Source organism: Bubalus bubalis, chromosome 9 (assembly GCF_019923935.1).
Source record: "Bubalus bubalis isolate 160015118507 breed Murrah chromosome 9, NDDB_SH_1, whole genome shotgun sequence".
NCBI lineage: Eukaryota > Metazoa > Chordata > Mammalia > Artiodactyla > Bovidae > Bubalus > Bubalus bubalis.
In genome coordinates this window covers 30,457,056-30,474,477 of record NC_059165.1, presented here as the reverse complement: position 1 = coordinate 30,474,477, position 17,422 = coordinate 30,457,056, and the positions used below count along the sequence as shown (strand labels likewise).

Below are 17,422 nucleotides of genomic sequence, written 5' to 3'. Positions count from 1 at the left end.
TACTTGGTATGATTTTAATCTTCCTGAATTTGCTAAGACTTGTTTTGTGGCCTAACATGTGACCTAAAATGTTCCTTGTACCCTTGAGAACAATCTGTATTCTGGTGTTGTTGGATACAATGTTCTATGTGTGATAGGTCCATTTGGTCTATAGTGTTGTTCAAATCAGCTGTCCCCTTTATGATTTTCTGTCTGGGTGATCTATCCATTTTTGAGAATGAGATATTAAATCCCTAACTTTACTGTATTATTTCTCCTTTTAGCTTCATTAGTTGTGCTTTATATGTTTAGATGCTGCAATGTTGGGTGAATAAATATTTATAATTGGTATATCTTCTCAATGTATTGACTGCTTTACAATTGTATAATGATCATCTTTGTCTCTTTTGAACATTTTTAGTTTAAAGTCTATTTCATCTGATATAAATATAGCTACCCTTGCTTGAGGCAGGGTAGGGAGGTTTACCACTTGCTTGAAAGCTTGAATGTATTTTTCCATCCCTTCATTCTCAGTCTGTATGGGTCCTTAAGCCTATGCTGCTGCTGCTGCTGCTGCTGCTAAGTCACTTCAGTCGTGTCCGACTCTGTGCGACCCCAGAGATGGCAGCCCACCCAGGCTCCCCCGTCCTTGGGATTCTCCAGGCAAGAACACTGGAGTGGGTTGCCATTTCCTTCTCCAGTGCATGAAAGTGAAAAGTGAAAGTGAAGTCACTCAGTTGTGTCCGACTCCCAGTGACCCCATGGACTGCAGCCTACCAGGCTCCTCCATCCATGGGATTTGCCAGGCAAGAGTACTGGAGTGGGGTGCCGTTGCCTTCTCCGCCTTAAGCCTATAGTAGGCGTTATATCATTGAATCTTGTTTGTTTGATTTGTTCACTTGGCCATTTCATGTCTTCTGATTGGAGACTGTAGTGTTTACATTTAAATAACTTATTGGCAGGTAGGGACTTAGCATTGTCATTTTGGCCTCTGTTTTCTAGCTTCTTTATGAACCATTGTTCCTTCTTTCTTTTTTGCTGTCTGTGATATTAGTCACTTTGACTTATTTATCATGTTCTTTTGTGTAATTACTATAGATATTTCCCTGTGCTTACTATGAGATCTGCCTTGTGTGATTAGTTGATTTCTCGTCAATTATTTTAAACTATGGTTTTTCCTCTCACTTCTAGCTCATTTTTGTTTGATGTATTTGTTGAAGAAACTGTTTGCCTGTAGCATTTCTCATCGTCTGGTTTGTTTTCTGATTGCACACCTGTGGCTGTCTAACATATTCCGCTGTTCTGTATCTCCTGTAAATCGATAGCTGAACCTGGAGGTTTCCTAAGTACAGGTTTGATTTTTTATCTATACCAACTTTTTTGAAATATAATTGACATATAACAAGGGTAAGACATAGTGATTCAATATTGGTATATATTGCAAAATGATGACTGCAATAGGTCTAGTGAACATCTGTCACCATACTTAGATCCAAAATTTTTTCCTGGTGATGAGAACTTTTAAGATCTACTCTCTCAGCAACTTTCAAATGTGCAATACAGTATTACCCCACTATAGTTACCATGCTGTACCTCACATCCCCATGACTCATTTATTTTTTAACTGAAAGTTTCTGTCTTTTGATTTCTTTCACCTGTTTGGTCCACCTTTTAGCCCTTGCCTCTGGCAGCCACCAATTTGTTACCTGTACATGATCTTGGTTTTTTGCTTGTTTTTAATTTTTTAGTCTGCTTATGATCATCTTAAACACTTTAAAAAGATTAGTTAGATCTCACAAAAAGAAATGTTCTATTTATCACGATAAAGAATTAAGGCATTTAGAGTAAGTAATATTCCTCTTTCGGAGAAGGCAATGGCACCCCATTCCAGTACTCTTGCCTGGAAAATCCCATGGGTGGAGGAGCCTGGTAGGCTGCAGTCCATGGGGTCGCTGAGAGTCGGACATGACTGAGCGACTTCACTTTCACTTTTCACTTTCATGCATTGGAGAAGGAAATGGCAACCCACTCTAGTGTTCTTGCCCGGAGAATCCCAGGGACGGGGGAGCCTGGTGGGCTGCCGTCTATGGGGTCGCACAGAGTTGGACACGACTGAAGTGACTTAGCAGCAGCAGCAGCAATATTCCTATTTACACAAATTTTTAGATCCACATATATGTGAGATTATACAGTATATGTCTTTCTTTGTCTCACATATTTCACTTAACATAATGCCCTCAAGGTTCATGTGTGTTGTCACCAATGGCAAGATTTCATTCTTTTACATGGCTGAATATTTCATTGATTGTATACCACATCATCTTTATCCATCCATTTGTCGATGGACACCTTGGTTGTTTCTATATGTTAGTTATTGTAAATGATGCTACAATGTAGTGTTTTTGTTTTCTCTAGGTAAATACCAAAAAGTGGAATTGCTGGGTCACATGGTGGTTCTATTTTAATTTTTTGAGAAACCTCCATACTGTTTGCCATGGCTATACCAGTTTACATTGCTACCAGTAGTGCACAAGGGTTCCTCTGCTCCACATCCTCACCAACATTTGTCATTTGTATTCTTTTTGATGACAGCCATTCTGATAGGTGTGAGGTAATATCACTTTGTGGGTCTGATTCGCACTTCCCTGGAAATTAGTGATGCTAAGAATCTTTTCATGTAGTGTTGGCCTTATGTATGTCTTCTGATAGATATCCATTAAGTTCCTTTGCCTGTTTTTTTAATTGGATTTTTTGGCTTTTGGTTGTCAAGAGTTGCGAGTTCTGTACGTACTTTGGATACTAACCTCATATCAGATATATGATTTACAAATATTTTCTCTTTTCATTTTATGGATGGTTTCCTTTGCTGTGCAGAAGCTTTTTAGTTTGATGTAGTCCTACTTGCTCTTTTTTGCTTTTGTTGCCTTTGCTTTGGCTGTCAAATTCAAAGAATCATTGCCATGACTGATGTTAAGGAGCTTACTGCCTGGTTTTCTTCTAGGAGTTTTATGGGTTTGGGGCCTTTTAATCCATTTGAGGTAATTTTTATGAATAGTATAGAGTGGGACAGTTTCTTTTTTTTTCTGCATGTGACTGTCCAACTTTCCCAGCCCACCTATTGAAGAGAGTGTCCTTTGCCCACTGAAATATTCTTGGCTCCTTCATCATAAATTAGTTGACTGTGTATGCTTAGGTTTATTTCTGGACTCTATATTCTATTCCACTGATTTTTGTGTCTGTTTTTATGCCAACACCATGCTGTTTTGATAAATGTAGCTTTGTAATATAGTTTGAAATCTGGGCATGTGGTGCCTCCAGCTTTGCTCTTCTTTTCAAGATTGCTTTGACTATTCAGGGTTTTGTGGTTCCATGCATATTTTAAGAATGTTTGTTCTTTTTTTGTGAAAAATACCCCTGGAATACTGACTGGGAATGCACTGAATCTATACTTTGCTTTGGGTTGTATGGACATTTTAGAATATTAATTCTTCTAATCCGTGAGCATGGAGTATCTCTCCATTTATTTGTGTCTTCTCTAGTCTTTCATCAATTTCTTGGAGTTTTCAGTGTACAGGTCTTCTGCCTCCTTGGTTAAATTTATTTCTAGGTATTTTATTCTTTTTTTTTTTTTTTTTTTTTAAGAAAGACAGGTGGTGCTCTCGTCTTCTGTCAGGAGGTGACTAATGTCAGCTTGTCTATTCTTTTATGCTTTCTGCAGCATTGATGCTCATTACCTAGATTCATTAGGTCATTAGGGATTACAAAATGATATTTTAATAATGTCATTGCTTCTTTATTATTTACTAGCTAGAATACTTTTCTATAGAGATACTTTCTCATTAACTACTTTGTTATTTGAAGTACAGTTTAAATAAGATAAATGCTTGATTCTTTCCCTTTGTTTACTAGTTTTCAACATTGTAAGTTGGCTCTCTAATATCCTCTAACAGTGGCAAATCCATTTTTTAAATACCATTATACACTCACAGGATGAAATACCTCTTAATATATCCTTTCAAGTTGTCTTTCCTAATAGTCAGATTGCCTCATCTTTGGTCAACAGAAGCCTCTTCAAGCTGATTCCCAAATTCTTTTGCCATTGCCCTAGTAGATTTTATTTCCTTCCTATCTGGTCTGATAAAATGGCCTGGTCTTTTGTTGTTCATTTCTTGCCTCAGCCATGTCTTCAAGGAGCCCTGATTCCTTTTAATGAGAAATAATATTTCAAGGCCACAGACCAAGCACTAGCAATTCTCTTTGCTACTGAGTTGGTCATTGTTTCTTAGAATTTTCAGAGGACAAGCCAGGAAATACATGGAGCTTTTTTTAAAAAGATGAAATGTATCTTTCGTTCATCTCGACACTCCTATATCTCAGGATTTAAAAGAAGCGGAGGAGAATCCCCAAAGGTGACACACATAGTTAAGAATTTAATGTAGTAGGAACAGCAATAATAACAACGCCTCATATTTCTAAAGCAGCACTCCAATTAAAAATGTATGGCATCTCGGTGTTTTGTCTCATCTATCCTCACGACATCTCTCAGAAATTGAAGCTTCACTTGCTCTGTTTTACACATGGGGGAAATGGAACCACGAGGAAGTGTGAGCTGTAACAGAATTGGGACTCAAGTCCTTCATCTCCCGCCCCTCTCTCCTATTTGTCCATGTGGCAAGTGCAGGATTTTTATAGTTTTTGGATTCTGTTCCCCACTGCACTGCCACATAATTGGCAGGCTGTGTCCCCGTGCCTGCCTCACTTGGAACCCTCTGGAATCCTGAGTGAATGTACAAAGTGCCTTAACTAACACAAGCTGTTGCCTCCAAAATCTCCTTATAAATGAGCCACAAAGCTTCCATAGGTCTTTCTCCTAGTGAGTGGAAATAAATAACGCAGAATATAGCGAACGCATGCCGTGAGCAGCAGGCTGAGGGAAACGGTCTCCTGTCCATCTCTAAAGGAGCGTTGTATTCAGTTTTTAAATGATTCATCTCTTCCCTCTCCATCACTGGGGTCATTTTTGAAAAGCCGGCTGTTCATTGGAAAGGTCTTTCCATCCCCACAGACTACTACTGTGTAAAGTTTCAAGGTTGAGTTCAGCCTGAAATTTGAATTTAATATTGTATGGAATCACAAGGAGAAAAGCAATCAGCCTGCCTCCTTGAGTGAGTCTTTTGAACTGAATCTGTATTACTGTGCATACAAGTTTCTTATTCCTGCTGAAGGGCTCTGGAGTAATCAAGTAAACTCTCTCATCTCCCGCTCTGCCCCACCCCCTTGTATCTTTCAGTGTCCGTCGGCTTTGAATACGAGACCTGCCCCAGTCTCATCCTGTGGGAGAAAAGGACAGCCCTCCTTCAGGGATTTGAGCTGGACCCTTCCAACCTCGGTGGCTGGTCCCTGGACAAACACCATATCCTCAACGTTAAAAGTGGTATGTGGGAGACCTCCCTGATGATCTGATGGTTAAGACTTCACCTTCCATTGCAAACTCAGTTCCCTGGTCAGGGAGCTAAGATGCAACATGCCTTGGTGCCAAAAAAAAAAAAAAAAAAAAAGACGTAAAACAGAAGCAATGTTATAACAAATTCAATAGACTTTAAAAATGGCCTACATCCCCCCCCCCAAAAAAGTGGTTTGTGAGCACAGCTCCTTTTCCTGCATACAACATAGTCTTGCCTCTGGAACCTTCTCTCCAGCCTTGACATTTAAGCGAAAGCACCATCCCCTTCTTGCATCTATTTTTCATCAAGTGCCCAAAATACTCATAGGTTTTTCCACCTTCTCCTTTGAAATGTCAAACACCGTAGAGCTGGTTTTCCCAGACCATGCATCTTAGTGTCCCTCACAAGTCTTCAATTATCTCTGCAAATGTTTTCTTACCCCGGACCGTGGCCTTGGGGTTACCCATCCTGTTGCAGTGCTGTTGGCATTATGAGGAAATTGGGGACCTCCCCACAGTTGACGTTTCCTACTGTTTCTCTTCCCTCTGTCACTTTCACCCATCCTCAGTAAGTTGATAGACATGTCCACCCCGGAGGGCTGCAGTAACCATCCCAATTTACTGCCTCCCCACCCCGCCCAGGAATCCTGCACAAGGGCACTGGGGAGAACCAGTTCCTGACGCAGCAGCCCGCCATCATCACCAGCATCATGGGCAACGGCCGCCGCCGGAGCATCTCCTGTCCCAGCTGCAACGGCCTTGCTGAAGGCAACAAGCTGCTCGCTCCAGTCGCCCTGGCTGTTGGAGTCGACGGGAGCCTCTTCGTTGGTGACTTCAATTACATCCGGCGCATCTTTCCTTCTCGAAACGTGACCAGCATCTTGGAGTTACGGTAAGTGACAGCACAGAAAACCTGCTTTTACTCAATGGCTCCCACTGCTACAAAACTTCCCTGGGTAAATGGTGGCCATGTGTGGGGTTCTCCAGAGGATGCACATTCGGTGTGATGGGCTGAGGTTTGATAACCCAGGTCTGGGATCAAATAAGGACTGGGGAAAATCCTTGGTGTAGCGATAAAACACTACCCATGTATTTAATACAGATGTTAACGCCTACCTTACGGCAAAGGCGAAAGCTTCAGACATTGTGCTGAGGGTGGGACCTGGGTAGCTATATTTTATAACACCTCCACAAGAGAATCTAATACATACCCAACAGTGAAAGAACCACTACTCTAAGCTGATGGTCCATTTCCCTGGTTTCTAAAGTGGCACATCTTAAAAATACAGATTTCCAGAGCCCACCCTGAGAGAATTGGTTCAGTAAGTCTAGAGCAGCGTCAAGGTGTCTCTCTCTTTGACAGGCTCTGTAGAAAATTCTGATACGCATCGAAGTTTGAGAATTGCTAACATTCATTCATTAATTCAAACATTTCTATTGAGCACTTCTGTGTGCTAGCTCTCTGCGAATTTTCTAGATCTTTGCACATTTATTAGGATCTGACTTAGAATTACTGCATAGGCCTTTCTAGGTAAATTCCAGCCACTCCAGGGGATTCTCAAGTCCAGGTCTCTGTCTGGACAAAAGCTCTTTGAAACTCTCTTTTTGGGAAAGTTGATTCCAGGTCCTCAAACCTAGAGAGGAATCCATCTATAAGTAGAGGGAGAAATGCAGTCTATAAACAAGGGGGAAGATTCATTCAACAAATACTTGGTGAATATATACCATGTGCAGGACTGTCTGGTGAAGCAGGGGAAAAAAAACATGGAAAAAGCAAAGCCCTAGCTGTCACGTTGGTGGTCTGTTGTTGTTCAATCACTAAGTTGTGTCCGACTCTGCAACCCCATGGACTGCAGCATGCCAGGCTTTCCTGTCCATCACCTCCCAGAGTTTGCTCAAAATCATGTCCACTGAGTCCATGATGCCATCCAGCCATCTCCTCCTCTGTCGTCCCCTTCTCCTCCTGCCTTCAATCTTTCTCAGCATCAGGGTCTTTTCCAATGAGTCAGCTCTTCACATCAGGCAGCCAAAGGTGGTGGTCTGATAGGGAACTTCAAACTAAATCATGTAGACAAATTTTAAAATTTTTTTCAAGTAGCCTTCAGTGCTCTAAGGAAACTCTAGCAGGGTGAGAAATAGGGACTGTGGTGATGGGGAGGAGGAAGAAGAAAGCTACATAAGATAAAGTATTCAGAAAAACCCCTTGTATTAGGTGATTCATGAGGTGGGACCTGAATGATGAGGTTAGCTATGTGGTGTACTAGGGAAGAGTATCCCAGGCAGAGAAACGTTGTGCAAAAGCCCCAGTATCAGCAAATAACCTGCTTATTTATGGGATTGATAGAAATCCAGGAACGTGGGGAGCTCAGGGGAGAGTGTCTCAGAGGAGAGCAGAGAGGTAGGTAGGGGACCAGTGCCTCAAGATCGGAATGCCCATGTCTACACGTGTGGATCATATTCTTTTTAATTTATTTTATTGAAGATAGTTGATGTACCATGTTGTATTCATTTCTGCTGTATAATGGCGTGATTCAGTTATACATACATATAGATGCTTTTTATATTCTTTTTCATTATGCAATGCACAGCCATGGGTGGAGCTGATATGATCTGATTTGCATTTTCTTACAGATGACTCTGGCTATCAGGTGAGGAAGGGACTGTAGGCGTTGGAGACAATAGAGAGACTGTAGCCATTGTCCAGGATTTCACTGATGGTGACATGGACTAGGGTGGTAGCCAGGGGTATGGGGAGCTTCCAACTGAAATACATTTTCAGGGCAAATCTCATAGGAAATGTCAGTAGACTATTTTCAGAAATTGGGGTGGGGAGAACCAGAGAGAGAGAAAAGAATCAAAGGTCATGCTAAGATTTTGATCTGAGCAGCCAAGTGGGCGGTGGTATTTTCTGAGGCAGCCTCAGCTGCCAAGTAAAGGACTTGGAAGAAGCCACAGGCTGCCCCTGCATTTTGAGATCCTTCTGAGAGGGAAGTCAATGCTCTGACCACCAGCAAGTGTCGCTGGTGTCCTAGGGGGCTGAGACTGTGCCAGGCACTTGTGGGGAGTGGGTAGAAGAAGAGAATACAACCCAGCTCCACCCCAAGAAGGTGACAGTCTCAATGATACAATGATCGGGGATCCTGGAGGCGTTTACTGAGCATAAGGGTGAGCCAGACCCTGAGCTGGGTCCCAAAGGGGATGAAACCCAGGCTTAAAGAGAGCCCGTTCGAGGACGAGATATGGGCACCTGGGAGAGGAAAAGCAGTTCAAGCTGAGTGTTCTAGAAGAGCCAACAACCAACCATCACAGAAACACGGTGGGGTGGGCGGGGGCCATGGGGCAGAGGGTGTAATGACCAAAAGATAATCAGTGAGAGGAAGGGGGGGGCAAAAGGGAAGAGGCTGGGTCATCTTCAGGAGGTCACGCTGACAGGGAGACACGCCACTTTCTTAGCGCTCCCCAGCCGGGTCCCTTTGCCAAGCTGTTTATTCCCTTTGTTTTTCTAGTAGAACATCTTCACAGGCATCCTGTGGGCAGTGGAGAGCCAGGAGAGGAGGCAGGGACGGCAGTGGCGCGAGCGCTGGGCCTGTTCTGAGGGGCTGCATGTCCGCATCTAGCATCTGGCTCCTGCTCCTTTGCCTCTGCTGTTCCTGCTCAGGGCCCCGTCAGCACACGCCTGCCACTTCCCCGCCTCCACGCCTTGACTCGTGCTGCTTGCTCCACTTAAAATACCTTCTCCGCCTCATCTCCCGCATCAGGTTCCCCTTTAGAGATGGAGTTTGAAGGCCTCCTCTTCCGTGAAGCCTGGTCTCCCCAGCAGAAAAAATTCTCTCCCTCCCCTGAGCCATTTAACTCTCATTTTGCACAAAGGTGACACCATGGGACTGTCATGTTTTTCAGCTATTTCTGCAAGTCCGCAGGGCCCCGGGGTGTGAACATCTATAGAGCCAGCACCTTTGACATCTTTGCCCCTTGATGCCCAGAGAGGTGCCTGGCCCACAGGAGGAGCTCGAGACGTGCTCCTTGAGTTAAAGTGGATAAAGCCCAGCATCCTCCCTTTGGTTGGAGTTTGTCCCTGATTCCACATCTCTCAAGTTGCAGGGGCCACAACATCAATGGCACAAGTTAAGGGCCCCACGTGGTAACATTGAAGACAGCTGGAAGGAGTGTAACTGTCAATTTCCCTTGACAGCTGTGTGATTTTTTTTTTTTTTCCTTTGTAACCACCTTTAGACTTGCTCTTATTTCATCAGCCAGGTATCCAGACGATTAGAAGTTAAGCTTTAACAAGAACACTGGTTTGATTCTTCTTTGCTTCCCACCACATACCTGAAAACAAAGGGCTGTCAATCCCCTCTCTTCAAAACAGTAACCAGCAAAGGGAGGGGGCGATGGGGAGAGACCTGTCATGCTTCTGTCTTTTCTCCATTGTGAGTTGGCAGCCGAATTAGCCAATTTTGGGAGTTGGTGCCCGTCCCAGAGCTGAGCCTCCAAACCCTAATTTTATTTCAGTGTTCACTCTCCTTCTCCCTCACTTCTTCCTTTGCCTATCCCAAACACGTAGGGGCAGAGCTCTACACACTTGAAGAACCGATGCTGGAAGAAGCCTTCTTCTTATGTAAACCAGTTATCACCTGCCTGCTCTAATTCCACCAGCATTCAAGACATTTTCAATACCCACATCCCCAAAAAGCCTGATAACCTGCCTCTGGGAGCCCATTTCCCTTCTTACAATTATCCTCGGCAGGTGGTTCTTAGAAAACCCAAGCCCTGTGGAGTAGAGTAAATCTGTCAGTCACTCACATCTTGGGGTGAAGTTCTATTAACAAACAAGCTTTCCTGTCTTCCCTGTTTGAGACTATCTCTGGACCTGAACCCCAATATGAGGCAGGAAATGATAACGGATGGGACAATGTCTCTCTGCCTTTTCTTGACTTGGCCCCTTTCCATAAACATAAGAATCTCACACTTTCCTTCATGTTTGCAATTCTAAGCTTTTTTTCTTTTTCCCATTATTAGATTATACTGTGATATGAGCTATGCTTTTTTCCAACTAAAACACTTCCCCATGCTGAGATTCTGAGGATGCTGGTGGTGGGGGGTCAGCAGCACCACTGCCCTAGGGAAGCTGTTTAGGGGAGGGGATTGTCCTGCCCAGGTGTGTGAGTGCTGGAAAGGGAAGAGATGCCAGAATGCAGAAACCTAGGCGAGTGGGTAAGGGCAGCAGAAATTGAAAGGAGGCTTCACCAAAGGCCAACTTTGCCTGAGAGTTCACCTCCAACAGAGCCTGCTTAATGCCAACATAGAAAGTTAGGGAGAAGAATGAGATTGTAGCCGGGGGGAAATGCTTTCTCTGTGTAAACAGCGTATAAACATGGAGATCAGAAAACAAAATATAACACAGCACCTACCCTGAGTAAAAGTGACAACAATATTGCCACAAAATTTTAGACAGTTCTTGGCACTGTTTTCAAAGCTGTTTTTACCAAGGACAGATCCAGGTTTCATGGGGTCTGAATCTTCATGCAATTTTAGAATGAAACGGTCTACCATTTAAAATAAGAAAAGAACCCAAAGCAAATGACAAATTTAGAAAAGCTGGCAATTAGTGCAGACATAACAAAATCCAGACAAATAACCTAAAGTTTGTTGTTAATTAACCATTGCACTTCCATGATATATGACTTCTCCACTGGACATTCTAGTTCCTGTAATGATGTTAGGTGAGTTGGTATAACAGGGCAGGAGCATTCCTTAAAGCCATGAATACCACTGTCATCTAAAAGATAGTGAAGGACTATCTATGAGCCGCAGAAGCACATCCCCCTAAATTAAACTAAATGTAACCCAACTCACTTTTTTTAAGAAGTAATACATGTAAACAAAAACTCTGGCCACCCCACATCCACCCTGTTCTATGCCACAGAGTGACAGAATTGGAATAGAAAGAGACTACAGTGTCCACTGATGGCAGCTCTGTGATTCTCAGCAGAACATGAGGGACTGGACCTCATCCAAGGCAGGTCTTCCAGCATGAAGGGAAGCAGCCCGTTGCTTCCTTCCTCTACTCAAGAACCCGTTTTTCCAGCCCTGCCTTTCTCCAGGGCTCTCTACTAAGAATCAGCCACACAGAGATAAGTCAGTCATGTCCAACTCACTCACTTCCGTTGCTGATGGATCAAGGAAGATAAGCACACACACATAAATCACAAGACAGCCTACGGAGAGATCCCTGAGACAAGTGGAGAAGGCTTGGAGAGACCCTGAAGACTTTGCAGGGGAGTCATTGAAACTCCACAGTGTGGAGAACTAATCCATCTCAATTCTTGAATCAGAGACAACCCTTCCCTCAAAGGGCTGGTGTCCTGAGGCCATGGACCCAAAGACTAGGCCTATCCCTTGTAAGTAGGGCACCTACGCACATGTACGGAGATTGACTCAATGGTGCTGTTATTTGGGTTTGTTGGTCCTAAACACCCACTTTGCTAATGGCCCTGGACTGGAACAGCCGTGATCTCAGCCTTTGTCCAAAACTCAGATCCATATGATCATTCGGACCCTGCAGTCTCAGTGACTGAGTCCCCACTGCCTTCTCCTTCCCCCAACATAGATATTATATTAATCAACTTAAAGTAGATGTTCTTAGCAAAGAAGTAGGTCAGGTCTACAGACCCAAATCCCAACCAGTCTTTTCACAAAATCTTAACTTTAAAAAAGTGAAATTGATATTGTAATAATTAAGAGCCAAATATGACTACCACTGGTGGCAGATAACATTTCACTTTCATTAAGCAATATAAAATAGATGCGAGAATTCCCGGCTGCCACCCTGACACACCAGGCTTTGCAGAATGAATCTTAAATTGCACTATGTCAGTCAGAGCTCAAGTGTTATCAGCATCATTTAATTAACTTTTTTTTTTTTTTTTTGCAAAAACTAACATGTTGGAATAAAATATAAAAATGTAATCCCTGTGCAAACCCACCACTAATGATGGCCCCTGGCAAAGGCCTGAGCTGCACCCAGACAGGAATCAGAGCATTCAACCTTCTTCGTTCCTTCCCTGAAGCCTCCTCCCTTAGCTGGAAGGGAAAGAGAGGTCAGGGGTTCCTTCCACAGTGGCCAGGAAACCTCAGAAATGGGGGGTACTTCTCTATTTGAGGCCCTAGTCTCTCTCCTCTTCTTAATGCTGTTAAGATTCAGCTCCTTTTCTGTTGAACTTGACATGTATTTTCATTCTTTTTTTTTAAGATTTTTTTTTTTTAACTTGGCTGTACCAGGTCTTGGTTATGGTAGGTGGGATCTTCTATCTTCATGGTGGCATGTGGTATCTTTAGTTGAGGCATGTGGGATCTAGTTCCCTGACCAGGGATGGAACTCGAGCCCTCGGCATTAGGAGCTTGGAGTCTTAGCCACTGGAAAGTCCCTGTGTTTTCACTTTTAAAAGAAAAAAGAAGCAAAACTTTCACTAGCTTTCTGAAAAAGAATGTTCACTGGAGTCTTTGGGTCCGATTATGAGAGGATGGCATCACCTGTGAGTTTCATTGATGAGCGTTATCTGTAAGGAAGAGTGCATGTTAGGCAGGGGGCACACACATGCATGTCAGATGGGGAGGAGACATGGAGCAGGGTGAGGAAATAGTTGAGACGCTCAGGGTCTCAACAGTGTTTGGCAAATGCAATTGTCTGGGGCAGGGGCTCTCTCCTGGGGGCAGAGTCCCTCTCTCCCTGATTCTGTGATGCACCAATGGCAAGTAGGTGACACGGGTGTCACCAGGCTCCCTCCCACACCCAAGGCAGATATCCCAAATGACTACAGCACTCTGTGCTGTAGATGGGCTTGAATGTGGCTTCAGAATCCTCCCCTCCCACCCTCCCAGCAGCCAGTACCAGTGGATAGGTGTTGGCACCCAAGAGGTCACCTGTGTGCCATCCCTGCATTAGGCTGTTTCACCTGAGTCACATAAAGCCACACTGCTGGTCAGAGAATTTAAGCATTCTTGTCTAGATTTTCCAGTGGCTGGCAAGAATCTAAAACTAGAGGAGCTTCCCAAATACAGTAAGTGTCCTACATATGAACCTTCAAGTTGCAAACTTTCAAAGATGCAATCTGTACCCTGGTCCAGTCACCTAAGGCATACGTGAACTTGCAGCTTGCCCTCCATCTCCTACTGCTAATGATCCTTCAGCTCTGCCATCTCCCACTTCTTCTCGCTTCTCTCTTCTTCCAAACTCTTCTTGCCTACTCACTTAATGCCAGTCCCTGTAGACCAGTTGTTGAATGACTGTACTTTTCAAGGTACTGTACTGTAACATTAAGAATGGTTTCTTCATTTTTTGTGTTTGTTTTTTATGCTCAGTTGTGCGAACAGTATTAGAAACCTATTACAGTACAGCACTATATAGCCGACTGTGTTAGTTGGGTACCAAGACTAACTTTGTGGGACTTTACTAACAAATCAGACTTACAAACGAGCTCTTGGAAGGGAACTTATTTGTATGTAGAGGGCTCATTTCTGTAATTGTACTAGGAGCTGTCAGCTAGAAGGGAAAAAAAAGAAGAAGACTGCCTTTGAGGGGGGCCCTTTATACAAGAAACGAAAATGTTATGTTTGCTTTATCATCAATTCTTCCGCTAACTGTTTGTTCTTTTTCCTTCTGTTTTCTTTCTATAAAGAAATAAAGAGTTTAAACATAGGTAAGATGAAGAACTCGTTCCCATATAATTTGATATGGTTCGTTTGCTTCCTTGTGTTTCCGTTTTGTTTTTGTGCTTTCTTGTGGAATGTTGTATATTTTTATATGCCAAATATAGTAACTTTTTTATGTGCTAATTGTGTGTTGTGGATATGATAAGCTTTAGCAATTATGAAATGCAGTCAAAAAAAGAACCAAATAAGCTGACAGTAATTAGAATTTCCGGAAGATGCAAGTGTGAGATAATGAACCCTCAGCGAACTTTTACCCTGACTGCTCATTGCGGTCCATAATTGGGCTAAACAGTTGAGGCAAACTTCTGGCTTTTGTAAATGCTGGACTGGGTTCACAAAAGCTTTAATGAACTGGAAACGGGTCAAAAACTCATTTTCAACTCATTAATGATTTTTTTCCCCTGAATGTATGGTCACTTAAAAAAAAAACAATTTAATTGCCAATCTGCTGGTCAAAATGAATCCAACAGTCAGATGCACTGGGAATTTTCATAAAATTCAGTCACTTTTAAGTAGTATGAAGGGTGTGGACCAAGTATTTTTTGTCTAAATACCCTTTGTCATTCAGCCGCTCTGAGGTTATCACTTAAAACCGTACTGGTACAGTTCATATCTACATGCATAGTGCTCTGAGGAGCTTCCTGTTCAAAGTTAGGAAAACTTCGGGTTGCACTAAAACATCAGAAAAGTGACCTTATTTTTACTTGGAAGAGGAGAAGAAAAAGTGCATTTTAATACTCGAGGGAATTCTCCTCATTCCTTGAAATGAAATGTTGGCAGAAGCTTCTGCATCATGTTAGGTCAAAATCAAGAGTGGGACTTCCCAGGTGGCTCAGTGGTAAAGAATCCTCCTGCCAATGCAGGAGATGCAGAAGATGCAGGTTCAATCCCTGGGTTGGGAAGATCCCCTAGAGGAGGAAATGGCAACCCAGTCCAGTATTCTTGCCTGGGAAATCCCATGGACAGAGGAGCCTGGCTGGCTACAGTCCTTAGGGTTGCAAAGAGTCGGACATGACTGAGTGACTGAGCACACACACAGGCAAAGAGTAGAGTTAAGTTGTATAAGATCATCAAAGTCAGTGTAAAAGCCATACATAGAAGTCCTCTGCCTCCTCCATCTCAGGCACTGCCAAAATTGGCTAGTTATAGACACCCCAATTGGTCCAAATTTTTTAAAAAGCAGCAACACTGTGGAAGGACACCCCCTCAAATTTCCATACTCCATTTGACCTTCACCATAGCCCCAGTGTGAAAGCATGACTGCCCATCTACCTGAGCTCCTGTAAGCATCTCAATTGGAATGAGTATGAGACCATGGGGAAGAATGGGCTCCCAATAGGAACTGACCCCATACCCTCAACTGGCTGCTCTTCTGCCAGAAACTTTGAAAAGCCTCCTTGATTTGGGCTCCCTAGGAAGTCCAGAATTAATTATCCTGTTGCTAAGATAGGCACAAACGTGCAATGCCCCGTTCTTCTGAGGATGGCACCAGCTCCTCCAAGGCCAGTAACAAAGTAACAGGATCTAATTAAAAACCTGCATGAGTTTTTCCCTTTCTGCTCTTATTTGTTTTGCCTGTATAGACAGTCTCTTAAGACTTAATAGCCAAAAATAAATAATAAATAAAAGGAATAATGAAGGAAGGCAAGGACTCCAGGTAGCCTACTCTCCCAGACTCATCATCTAGGCTGGAATTTTAGAAAGCCGTTGACTTCTGGTTCAGTTATGGGTCTTAACAGCCACCTGAGGAGAAGCTGGAATAAAGATGGTATTGATGCATAAACTGTTCTAAAAATAGCTTTCTAGTTCTTTTCTTACTTAAATCAGCAAAGAACCCAAGTGGTGGTGTTTTAATTAGTAATTTACCAGCTAATGTCTACAGGACAAATGTATCCAACACCTTCATCGCCCTCATCTTTGCCTCACCTTTTCCAGCTCCTCTCTTCCCATAATTCCAAACTACAGATGCAAAATGACTAGGAAAAAAAAATGACCTGTGCTCATTTAGACCTGTGGCACCAAAACCTAAGACAGAGAGACATCTGCCACCTGTATCCTAGGGACAGTGATGCTAATAACCCATGTGGGAATAGCACAGGGACCCATTCTGTTGCAACCTCCACACTAGACACACTAGAGAGGGACAAAACTTTAGGGCTTGAGCCAAAAGGGACATGAGTGATACTCTGATTCAACTTCATTACCCCCAATAAAGAATCTAGGACCCGCTGTGGCCAAAAGTCTTCCTTAAGGTCCCCAGCTGAGTTCAAGTTGAGTTTAGAGTTTCCTAAGTCTTAGTTCTGAGCCAAGTTTACAGATCTTACCCATAGGAGAGCTGGACGCACAGCAGAGAAAGAGATCCAGGTCTCTGAGGCTTCATGCTCTTCTGATACATCACCTCCACGCTGAGGTACTTCTCACCCAGTGTGACTTAAGAGTCCTAGCAGCTTCTGGGGCACACCTGTGACCTCACTATTGGTTGGTGGTAGTTTAGTTGCTTAGTCGTGTCCAGCTCTTGTAACTCTATGGACTGTAGCCCACCAACTCCTCTGACCATGGGATTTCCCAGGCAAGAATATTGGACTGGGTTGCCATTCCCTTTTCTGGGTCATCTTCCCTGCCCAGGGATCGAACCCACATCTCCTGCATTGCAGGTGGATTCTTTACCACTGAGCCACCAGGGAAACCCCCAGATCTCACTGTTACCCAATATTTGAAAACTACATCTCCTTCCTTTATAATTTAGATTCTGAACATGATCATCAGCAAGATATCACAGGTTGTCACACAAAATACCAATTTTGTTCGTATCCACACTGAGGAACAGTAGAGAAGATCTGAGGTTGAGGATATGAGATGGCTGCAGGGAGCTGCCCATCACAAAGTTAGAAAGACTCAAGGTTACCCCAGTCTTCATGGGCTAGTACCTTGGAGTCACTGAGGGAGCATAGATTAGAAAGAGGACATTGTCTCGTGGAAGTGTTCCTCAATCCCACTTGAGAACAGAGTAAACCCACAAGGGAAGTAAAGAAGACCAGTGCCCACAAAACACAAACACAAAAGCAGGATCAGAGTGGGATTTTTCACACTGGCTAAATGAAGCAGTGGTATTTTAGCATGATGGGAAGTGATGAATTCTCTGATAGTGTGAGGAGCTTAAGCCCAAGCAGAAATAGCTCAGAGCCATGATATGTTAGAACACTAACTTACTAGATTAGATTCTTTCCAGTTCACTAAAGTATTGGGTTGGGCCAAAAATTGGTTCAGGTATTTCCATATCATCTTATG

At 43.3% G+C, this 17,422-nt stretch overlaps 1 protein-coding gene across 3 annotated transcripts in view; it reads left to right on the top strand.

Annotated features, from left to right (window-relative positions):
- TENM2 (teneurin transmembrane protein 2) overlaps positions 1 to 17,422 on the top strand; it is a 1,791,425-nt gene that overhangs the window by 1,704,863 nt on the left and 69,140 nt on the right. For all 3 annotated transcript variants that reach the window (XM_044947351.2, XM_044947353.2, XM_044947352.2), the window contains 3 exons: positions 5,270 to 5,413; positions 6,065 to 6,314; positions 14,101 to 14,121. In XM_044947351.2, coding sequence (XP_044803286.1) covers positions 5,270 to 5,413; positions 6,065 to 6,314; positions 14,101 to 14,121 — 415 coding nt within the window. The remainder of the gene's footprint in view (positions 1 to 5,269; positions 5,414 to 6,064; positions 6,315 to 14,100; positions 14,122 to 17,422) is intronic.